This window comes from Pangasianodon hypophthalmus, chromosome 12 (genome assembly GCF_027358585.1).
Source record: "Pangasianodon hypophthalmus isolate fPanHyp1 chromosome 12, fPanHyp1.pri, whole genome shotgun sequence".
Lineage (NCBI taxonomy): Eukaryota > Metazoa > Chordata > Actinopteri > Siluriformes > Pangasiidae > Pangasianodon > Pangasianodon hypophthalmus.
In genome coordinates, this window is record NC_069721.1 from 10,729,842 (window position 1) to 10,741,134 (window position 11,293).

General features: G+C 39.5%; 1 protein-coding gene across 4 annotated transcripts; it reads right to left on the reverse strand.

Moving 5' to 3' along the window:
• Window positions 1–131: 131 nt before the first annotated feature.
• Window positions 132–11,293, reverse strand: mgrn1a (mahogunin, ring finger 1a). 4 transcript variants are annotated; one of them, XM_026915444.3, is made up of 17 exons: window positions 10,857–11,293; window positions 9,934–10,052; window positions 9,762–9,850; window positions 9,529–9,675; window positions 8,973–9,090; window positions 7,421–7,487; window positions 7,285–7,328; window positions 6,796–6,843; window positions 6,302–6,370; window positions 5,984–6,143; window positions 5,143–5,255; window positions 4,685–4,911; window positions 3,782–3,896; window positions 2,384–2,429; window positions 2,096–2,212; window positions 1,243–1,285; window positions 132–1,059 (listed from the first exon to the last, which is right to left on the reverse strand). In XM_026915444.3, the coding sequence occupies exons 1-16, from the start codon at window positions 10,942–10,944 to the stop codon at window positions 1,245–1,247; spliced, it is 1,608 nt and encodes a 535-aa protein (XP_026771245.1). In that variant the 5' UTR covers window positions 10,945–11,293; the 3' UTR covers window positions 132–1,059; window positions 1,243–1,244. The 4 variants fall into 4 exon arrangements, with proteins under 4 accessions (XP_026771245.1, XP_026771246.1, XP_026771243.1 ...); XM_026915445.3 differs by having other exon boundaries at window positions 132–1,071; XM_026915442.3 differs by lacking the exon at window positions 1,243–1,285.

Below are 11,293 nucleotides of genomic sequence, written 5' to 3' on the forward strand. Positions count from 1 at the left end.
TTCAAGGTTTTTCATTACTTACATTTCAAAAAGCTCAATTCCAGCAAGCCATGTGCACTGTGTGTGATCTCTGTAAGATTGCATTGTGTGTCCAACATGTTGAGATTGCTTAAATGACAGGACAGCAGGAAGCATTTGTGTACAGCACTTTATGATAAAATGATTTAACTACATACAAATATACAATATTCATTCTACAGAGCATTGAAGCAGTGAATCACTAAAAAGCCATGGTTCTGACAAATTAGACTGGCTTTTAGTCAGAGTCAGAGGGTTAAAGCTTAACCCAAAATACACATTTCAAAGTGTTAAAAACATTTTAGTCTAGGACTAGGCTTAATATGCATCCTGATCTTTTATGAAATAAAACGCCCATTAATGTTAAGTCAGCTACTAAAGCTCAATGAAGTGCTTACAATTTGACCAAAATGTGAACGCTTTGACCAAAGACAGAGACTGAGAGACAGACTATTATGATGGATATCTTGCAGAAAGAGACTTAGCACTTAACAATGCATTTAAAAAAACTTATGAAAAATCTGAAACTGACTGGACTGTACATGATTGCACTATCACTGTAAAACATAGTGTCTTGGAAATAAAATCTTCACTACAATTAGAGCTGTGTCAAAGCAGTGAGCTATTTGTTCATTAGTTTGGGAACATCAGTTATACTTGCCAGCCCTCTTCGGGACTATGAATCGAGTACCTCTGCTTTAATGATTGTTTGGAAGACACTAAAAACACACAAGATTCAACTGAAAGGAATGTCAGTGTTTGGGAGATCTGTAGTTCATAGCAGGGGGACATTAGTCTGAGCCTTTCAAATGAACAATGGTGTTTCTTAATAGCTTTTAAGAGACATTAGTGATTGTGCTATTCTTAGAAGGAGACTCTTGACTGAAGCAGAAAGGCTAATGCAGAGGCACACAGGAGCGTAGTGCTGCTAGGGGCTGAGGAGCTCGTCCTCGATGCACAGGCTACTGGGGAGGCAGAGCAAAGGTTGGATGGAGCTGCTGGTGCTCTGACTCTTCAGACTCTCAATGGACCCTGATGACCCTGAAAATGGGACTACAGTAAGGTGAGTGTTGCTATAGGAACAAATTTAGGTAGCTATTATAAGTACAAAATTGTTAAAAGTTTAAAAGCAGAACAAAATACACAAAAGACATAGGCTGTTAATGCAACAAGGCTAAAGTAAAAGCAGCTGAAGTGATCGATCGGGGTACTACTCCTACATACCGTTACGAACATTCCTCAACAGCAGTAGACCAGGACTCAGATGCTGAGTAAGTTGAGTGTAAGTTCAGGTCAGATTAACAGAGAGAAAGTTAGGAGACAGAACAGCACAGAAGCACACAAGCATCAAGACTGTAAAAGCAAGTCAGAGCCAAATTCAGTCATCATCAAGTATATTATAGGCAATCCAGCGTGGAGTTAAAAAGAGGGCTGTCAAACCATTCAACTAATTTATCATGACTAAATGTGTTATTGTATCAAAATTAATAACATTTCTTTAATCGGTCAACATTGACTCTAAATAAGTGTTGTTGTTTTTTTTTATCAGTTCTGCAGTGTGTGGTGGACAGTCTTTCAAATGCACAACATTTGGGAGTTGTAAAGATGATGTAAAATAAAGTTGGATGTAATGTTCCCTACACTATCTTAGCTTTGCTTTTCAACATTTCATACACGAAACGCTTGGATCATGCTCCAGCATAGTGCCACTTGTTTAAAGCAATTGCTGTTTTCGTAATCATTCAATCATAAATTGCAGCATTTGAGCGAATATACTAGAATCTATCGTTAAAAATAGAGGTGTTAAAGGACTATTATTGTGTTAACTTCAACAGCCCTACTAAAAACTAACCATATGTTAGACACCAGGAGTAAAACAAAGGGTACACTTGCACACTTGCTGAAAAAATATTGACACAGGAAGGGACTAAATACTGAAGTAAATAATGACACAGGAAAGAAGTGTAAGACCAGTTTGCAGCTTGTACAGAAGCAGTGCACTGGAGAGAATGTTTAGGGGCTGATGGCAGATGTGTGTGTGGAGTATGAAGGTAATGATGAAGGAGAGCTCACTCACCAGGCAGTGCCAGGTCTGCTGAGGGATCGCTCTCCGTGCGGCTCAAGCTGCTGCGCGCACTATGGCAGTCCTGCAGGATCTCACTCACAGACACCCCCACAGACCTGCCCTCTGAACCTGCACGCGCACACACACACACACACACACACACACACACACACACACACACACACACACACACAGAAAAGGCTGTTACACATCACATTTTAATCATAATACAGGTTATTTTCTTTGCCAGTGCTGGATAATTGAATGGAATAATCTACTTCCTCTCCCATGCACATTCACCTGTGTTAGGGGATCCTGGATCTGATTCTACCCCATCTACTGTCGCCTAGGTGTGGTGGGGGGAAGGACAAAACAGCTTTAGAGCACTGAGCAGCTGAAACAATAATGTACACAGTTACAACAGTGCCTTTTGATACCGGTGTGTTTCCTTATCTCAATGAATGAGCCAGTTATAAAAAGAACCTTCAGCCTCTTTCACCCCGATGTAAAAAGAATAAAAATGGCCTACATGTCTTAAATTCATTCTTTCCCTTTGTTCTTATTTATAACAATTGTCATATGTTTGCTTTAATTATTTATTTATTTTTTATTCCAGATATTTTCCATTGTCCTATTTCTTTCTAAGTGTTATAGACAGGTGACAAATTAAAAGAAAAACAGCAACTCTGTCATGCTGTATGCATTTTGTTTTGCATAGTGAGGCTCCACTTTCCCCCTAGAGTGAAGGGTCACTGGAAATCAATACAATGTTATTCTGACCAATCACATTTATCTTATGATGAAAATTGCTATCCTGATGGGAGTGGTCTTTTCCATGATGATAATGCCACCATCCACATCAGGGCTGGATTTAGCCTGTCTTGATTGGGGTGCAGTCAAAATGTCTGCTGGGCATCTTTTCCAATCATGCTTGCCAATGAAATATAATGTTTGTATCATAATGAAGAATCATTTATTTATTTTTTTTGGCCATATACAGCTAAGTCAGGGGTGTCACATTCAATTTCTGGGACACAGGTGATTCATTTTTTTAACTTATGTAACATATTCTGTCCGTTAACACCAGTAACCTAGGCTCTGAAATTACAATAGGACGATTCTAGATAAAAGAGAAGAGCTAACAGAACATATTTAAGTATATGCACAGGGTACGAAGTCTCACTGATTGGTTTGATGAGTATGTAATGATAAAAATGATGTCAATCATATCCTATGGCCTTCACAGTCACCACATCTTAACTCACATAAACACCAATAGGAACTGTCTGCTGTCATTTAAACACCATTTGACAGAATATCTTTTGGGAGAATGGCATTTCATCAATCTAGTACAGTTTCACAGACTTCTGCCAAAGAACACCATACTAACATACTCTATGTTGGTTTTTCCTTTAAACTGTCACCTAGCTGTATTTAAATATTATTTAAAGCACTGTGAGATGCATTCCATGCATGAGTATTTCTTGTGTAATAAAAGACTATTATTACTTATTTTCCAGTGAATCTTTGCCACCAGAAAAAGTATGGAAAAAGTCCTCAAAGACAAATTCTAAACAGCCTCCTTTCATGATCTAATCAATAAAGTACTACAACAGTATAGGTTAAGAATATGAGGTTATTAATAAAACATGTGAGAGAGCAGTGATGCTGTATGTGGGCGAGATGATGCAGGCAGACCTCAGTGGGAGCTGGACTGTAGGGCCGCACAGGGCGAGGCTGAGCATCAGACAGATCAGACAGATGCTCCTCATCCTCCTCCTCCTGGATAGGAGACGTGGGGGAGCGTGTAGACCTGCAGAAAATAACAACATATATGTATGCTCTCATAAAAGAAGGCTTGAGGCTTCTTTGCGTTTGTTATGCAACTCCCTGCCACACAAAAGGGCAAGTGTTATTTATTTTTAGACTGTGTGTCAGCATTGCAAATTATATGTGATCAAATCTGATTAGGTTTTTCAGACTTTACTTGCATTTGCTCACAAATACTCATTGGACATTACAGTAATAACAATGCCAGTGAGTGTTTGCCGAGTAGTATGCAACGTGTGTGTGTGGTTTACATATGGAACATGAAGCTTTACATATGGGCAATGGACAAGTTTTTAAACAAAGACCCAGGCCCAGTTACTGTCTTGCCCTGGCATGTCTTTATGCTGTTTTTCCACTGCTCTTGTTGCACATTTCTGGTGTCAAAAGGTGCCGCATACTGAATGATGGAAAAATAAACAGGAAACCCGATTTCACTAGACAAACATGAGTTCAGAAATCTGACATCAGTCACAGTTGTGGCTTGAATCTGATTGGGAAAAGTGTAAGCTCATGTGTTTTTGCCATTCCTACTGCAGAAAACCTTTCTTGCACAATTCAATATGCCAAAAAAAACAAAAACATGCAACATAGCATAGATATTTAGGACCCTCCATTAGCTGTAGCCTTAACAGAACTTTTTAATGAATTTTAATTAGATGTCATGTTTTAGTTTTATTATGTTTATTTATTTGTCTTTATTTATGACAATAAAGAAAATCACTACAGTAAAAATGGATTGCTATATTTAACAGTTGCATGATATAGCATTACCCATCTGGTGACTTGCTGAGTTTGGATTTCAGAGCTGCTGGATCTGTACTGAGCTCCACGGTGCTCTGCTGCTTCATGCTCAGGGTCAGTGGGTCACCCATTTCTCCTGAGTACTGGACCTCTTCATACAGAGGGGCTGAGGGCAGAGCAGGAGACGCAGGCTGCACGCCGTTCAGGGCCTCCAGCAGGGACACAGGCTCGTAGCCTGGAGGGATGTTCTCAGAGTTCTGCAGTCCAACAGAAGAGGTCAAAATGTGAGTCAAACCACTGTCAGATCACTGATTATGTTTGAATCAAATTGCAAATATGATTCCACAAAGGCCAGTTCATATTACTTTCTAAACACAGGGGGAAAAGGAGTCCATGTGTTAAGGCCATGACTACAGAGGATAGAGGGATAATTAATTAGTGTAAAAAAAATAAATAAAATAAAATACGAACTCTCCATAGTTTTATACCGAATTCTCTGTGTTGTCTGAGCTCTGAGATAGCACCGGACTGAAGGGGACAGAGGAGAGCACCCCAGCAGGCTTCTTCCTCACTGCACGGATTTGTAACAGTGCTCTAAAGGCTAGTGAAGAAGAGAAGAAGGCCATGTAAGGACAAGAGAACAGGAATAAATGCACTACAAATAAGCAAACACAGCTGTTGCACCCTCTTTACAAGGAGTCCAAATGTTACCAGATTCATTTTAGCAACAAAAGAGGTAAACATTTACAAATGTTTAATAAAAGGGCTTTGTTTCTCATTTGCTTGCCTGGATTCACCACAGGGACTATCACTCTGAAAAACTAACACTGTAACTTTTGAAATCTGCAATAGTTTAAACCTTAAACACATACCATTATAAACACATAAATCTGATCTCATCAAAACTCATCAAACCAAGTGTAAACTTTTTCTGGCCCAATAATAATGAGTACTAATCTTTTATATAAGTTACCCACATATACATTAACCTAATGCCACTTTACAAAAGACAATGTTTCTGAAGGAATAACTAGGAATTCCCTTGAACCTTTTGCAATGGTACGCTGTGCCAACAATATACTATTACTGTCCAGCAGATGTCAGTGTGTTTCAAAAGTCAATTACTGCACACCAACAAAACCAGCCATTTACAACCACATCCAATTAATATAAATACAGACAATATGGAGAAAACAGAGACAGATCTTTTCAGCACTCCGTCTGACTTCTGTGTGAAATGCATTATCATGATAAGAAAACATTACTGGGCCCGTTTCAATAACCAGCCAATACAGCACAAGTGTATGCACTGATTAATGAGATGCTCACGCAGTCGGCAGATAGGGCAGTTGTTGGCTTGGTAACGTAGTGTGTCAGCACACGCATTGCAGAGACAAAGGTGCCTGCAGGGGAGAATGAGTGTGTCGCGCAGGTCTGACAGGCACACCACACACTCACTGCTGTTGTCACTGTTCTCATCCTCTACAGACTGATGGGAAAATAAAAATGCCGTCATATAACACAAAGATTAGGGACACAGACACCTCTGTAGTTACAGCTAGCTGTAAATTATTAGTGAAGGCACATCGGTTATTGCTTCCTTGACATTCCTATATGTGATTGGTTTGGTACAGTGGCTTGATTTACCTTTGTCTCTTGGTTGTTCTTATTCTCGATGCCATAAATCTCCTGGAGCAGGTAGCTGACGCGATCAACCTGCATGATGGCATCAGTACAAGGAGAGCTTATGTACACTGGGACAGGAGGTGGGCAGTAAGTTTGTGTTTGCCCTGAAGTGTTTTGGCTGACAACAACCCTTGTATGCAGTGAATGCAGCTCAGGCACAGTTTTATAATGTCAAATGCCTCCATGTACACCCTCTACTATTGTGTCCCTCTACCTCTACCTCTACTTCTGACTGAGCCTCCTAAATGTAGTAGTAGTTATTAATGGTCAACATGGGTTTCATTAGATTTCTTAGTTTAGCTACTATCTCTTTACATATAGTGAAAGATTGAGGAGTAAATGCAACACTAAACTTAAAAAGTGAGCAAGTAAATTAACAACAGAAACATATTTCCAGAGCAATAGTGACTACAATCTGTATGAAGTAACAGTGATGATCCTTACACCACACTTACAATTTGCTTCTGCTTCAAAGGCTTCACTGAAAAACTGCCATCGACATGCTGTGCGAAAAGAAACAAAAAGAAACAAAATCAAATGTTAAAGAAACCCTGAAAATAAAAAGGACTCTTTTAATATCTTATCTTATTAACTCATGCTCAATCACAAATTTCACACAAAATCAAAAAATATTTTGCCCACATCTGAATGTCAGCAGGGCAAAGAAAATATTTTAATAACTTGAATATTTAGGTAAATATATTTTTTAAATAATATCACCCTTTCACCCTCCCCCCAGACTACAACTGTCTATAAACTAGCATCCAGGTTTGACCCCATACTCATATTTTGACAACCCAACCACTTATCAGTGGATGAAACAAAATTCCAGCTATTTTCTATTTATTTCCATGTATTTAAGACATATGAGTGAAAAGATCAAAACTAATAGTTTTTCTTCTTCATTTAATATTCATACATGACCCAAAAAACTCATTGCATACCCGTTCAAATGCTGCTAAAAGTACATGAGCGTGTCCAACGACATCTGTAACAGCAAAGAATATTGATCAAATGGACTAGTACAATTAATCATGACATTTTTACACAGAATTTTCCTATTACAATTGTAAGACCTACCATCTCCATCATCCACAACCGCGTGAATCACCAGAGGGAAAACACCTCTGTCCAGGTCAAAGTTCAGCTAAGAAAAAGATCAAGAGTTTGCGCAACTTTAAATCATCAGAAATCTTTTATACGAAATCTTTCCATTGCCAAAAAAGTCTCAGGGTTTATAATCAAATTAAAAGGACAGTGAGAAAAATAAGTCTGTGTGTAAATATGTCTGAAGAATCCACAGTACTAACTACAGTGGACACTATGACTCCAGTCAGCCCTGCTGTCACAGGGGGACGACCGGGGAAGCTGTGCTGGGCCTGGGCTGGGTCAGGCGCCCAGAAGGGTTTAATAGTCCAAATTGTCTGATATCAATCAAACTAATCAATCTATAATGGCCAAAATGTCATCCTATGCATCAGTTGCAACTCATCGGATATGTTAATATTTCCCCAATTTTGTAAAATGGTTTGTTCTGCTGCATTTTCGCAGTAAGAGCTTCCACACCCACCCCCTTGTGGCTAATTAGACATTTTCTCATATGTAGACGGTCTCTAGCTATTAGTTACTTTTGTTCATGTTTGCTAAGATGTTGCATAAGTCAGATGCAAAAAAAGAAAGGAAAATAGACTGACTATATAAACTATATGGCCAAAAGTATGTGGACACCTGACCATCACACCCATATGTGGGCCTTCCACAAACTGTTGCTTTGGAAGCACACAAAGTTTGGAAGCACACAATTGCCTAGAATGTCTTTGTATGCTGTAAGATTAAAAATTTCCCTTCACTGGAACTAAGAAGCCCAAACACATTCCAGCATAACAGCTCTCCTGTGCACAAAGCAAGGCCCACAAAGTCATGGTTTGCCAAGGCTGATGTGGAAGAACTTGAGTGACCTGCCCAGAGCCCTGACCTCAACCCCACTGAACACATTTGTGATGAACTGGAACGCTGTCTGTGCACCAGGTCTTCTCATCAGACATCAGTACCTCACCACACTAACGCTCTTGTCACTGAATGGGCACAAATTTGGAGCCAACAGCCAGGCTCCAAAATCTAGCAGAATGCCTTCCCAGAAGAGCGGAGGTTATTATAACTCCAAAGAGAGAGGAACTGCATATTAATGGTTTTGGATGTTCAACAAGTACATATGAGTATGATAGTCAAGTGTCCACATACTTTTGACCATGTAGTGTATGTTAGCAATACTGAATATCACATTAGAATGAGTTGTAGTTTGATTATAGCCATTTATGTTTCATGGATTGTGCATGTGTGTGTGTGTGTGTGTGTGTGTGTGTGTGTGTGTGTGTGTGTGTGTGTGTTTCCTTGGGGCCCTTTTTAAATGGTTTTCCCAGGCCCAGGCAATATGCACAGCGTCCTGGCTCCAGTAAAACTATTACTTGTCTGATAGAAATACAGCTATTGCTGTACAAGTTCTATAATGAGGTTGTTTTGTGAAACATTTAAAAGAAACAATCCATAACTTATGAGGGTAATTTGTGAAAATTAGTTTTAGAAATACACAGCAATTAGCAAAGCTGACATGTTCAATATTTATGATTCTCACCTCCTCTGGTTTCCATTTAGTGAAATCAATCTTGAAAGATGGCAGAGAAAACTGCTGGTTTATCCCTCTCTTATAGCAGACTGTCTCGGATGCCATAGCTGGTGTTTTTGGAGTATAGCTTAAAAACAAACATTATCATTATAAAAATGTTGCAGTTACTCAGCCTAATGTTACAGCGCAATGCTATTCTACATTTAAATGTACCAGTAGCCATCAGTCTGCATATAACATATGATAGATGATATCTAAACCACATAAGTGTTTTTATGACTGCTGAGGGTTATGTATAAGCTCAGAAGTATTTGTGTGTGTGCTGCAGTTTCCATGGCATTGCCGAAGCTGACTAAAGTAGTGTTGTATTTCTTTGGGCTCGGGTAACAAAGGCAGGTCTTTGAGACTACTGTATGTTGTGCATAATCACATGACCTACATGCTTCCTTTGACCTGTAACAATCCCATGAACACCTGCAGCATCTGGGCATAATATATCATGAGTGCATTTACAACGTAGAAACACGCTGCGGAATTTGGCTGGTTTACTGTAAAGAGTACTTACACTGCTACTCCATTAGAAAACTCCTCAAAAGCCTGGCAGTATAGTGTGATGGCCACCCTGGCGTCAGTGTCAAAGTAAAACTCCACACCGTACAAAACTCCCGGATTTCCAGCTTCCTCTGCAGTGCTTTCAGCTTCAGCTTTGTACCTGATAACCAGGGACAAAGATAACATCTAAAGCTTTCTGTCTTTTAGTGTCAAAAAAACTGGTCTCAAAATGCTAAATGGAGCTACCTAACAAGCCGTAAAGAGTCTTTCCTGATGTTCACTAGACTCCTCAGGGTCTTCACAGGCTCCTGAGGTGCAGGGGTCACATAGGGAAACTAGGACAGTGAGAAAGGAAATAGTTTAATATCAGGATATTTACAGGACTCAAAGGGCAACTGAAATGATTCGGTTTTCTTACCTGAACGGGTCTGTTGCCTAAAAAATTCAAATCCATGTTTTCTCCAAACAGATATCCCTCAGGATGGGGCGTGTCAAATTTCTGGCCTCCCATAAAAAAGTGACTGGTGAAATAATTTCCTGTAATTTGAAATAGAAAACTGAGCATGAATGTGGGCTTAATTGCATGACACAAAGACGACTGGTGAACTGCAGAAAATCTGAATCATGTGAACTCCTAGTTCTTCTAGACAGCTGGATTCCAGCACAGCATGTTGAATTTTCTGTCTCATCTGTTCACTGTCAGGTTTGAGCAGGTAAATCAGCAAACTGTGCTGCACTCCGGCTGCCGCTGGAGGAACTGAAGGAGCGGCATGCAAGGTATAAATCAGTGGATTTCACAGTGGGGTCCAAAGACACTCAGAGTTTCATGATGAACAGCCAGGGATCTGTGATTGTGACGAAGTTCACTATGAACACTACTACTGTTACGGTTTAACAGTTAGTATTTTTGCTATTTTTATAATGACATGATTATAATTAGAAGCCTAATTAAGTGCTCGCTTGCCTGCTAGTCTCACTGTTACTCACAAAAAGTTAATAACAAATAAATACACAATTTAAAACAATGTCATTCAGTTATGTGCTTCAGTAATAAAAAACTAATGGCTCTAATAAAGAAAGAAACATACTCCCTTTGTCCAACATGTGAATCTTTGATAATGAGTGTGTATTGCTGAAAGAGATCCATGTCTGCAAAAAGTTTGAGACCTCTGACATACAGTTTGTGACAAATCTGATGCCTGAAATCACCTTGTCCTGACGAAAGTAAGGATTTTCCCCCATAATCCATGATGAGTGCTAAGCTGTTAGTCAGGTCTGAGTGTTTAGCCAGACTTTGCATGTCCTTTGCATGTCACTGGATGTAGTGTACAGTAGTCTTACCGGATTTGGGAGGATATCTGTAAGCGGAATTGGCTTGAATATCGATGTCTTCAACTCCAGCAATTCTTCGACTAAGTATTGAGCCCATGATTAGGCAGTAGCGTCCAGCTGAAAAGCCTGGATCTATAAGGAAGCAGGAAGGAGGTTGTTTTTTTTTGGCAGGCTGCTTCACGCTTATTTGGCTAATGTTTCTTTCCACCGTTAGAGATGCATTCCCATCTTTCCTGCTAAAAATGTTCCGTTCATCGCTGATCCCAGAACAGTTCTATCCTACAGAGGCTAAAAATAAACTCTGTTGAACATCCACTTGCGGACAAACAAAAGATAAATAAATCTTTAAAAAAAAATTAGATATATGCTCAGTATAAACAACACTCCAGCAGTGATCCAGCCTCAACGTTGGAAACAACACGAGCAACCCCGCGAGACGTGAGTTC

What these genes read in the sequence shown, in the direction of transcription:
- mgrn1a (XM_026915441.3), bottom strand. Translation starts at nt 10,944, where the DNA reads ATGGGCTCAATACTTAGTCGAAGAATTGCTGGAGTTGAAGACATCGAT. An exon ending in CTGCCCTATCTGCCGACTGC is followed by an intron (nt 5,256 to 5,983) that starts GTGAGCATCTCA and finishes CTTCTTCACTAG; the next exon opens with CCTTTAGAGCACTGTTACAA. An exon ending in AGCAGACCTGGCACTGCCTG is followed by an intron (nt 1,072 to 2,095) that starts GTGAGTGAGCTC and finishes ACCTTACTGTAG; the next exon opens with TCCCATTTTCAGGGTCATCA.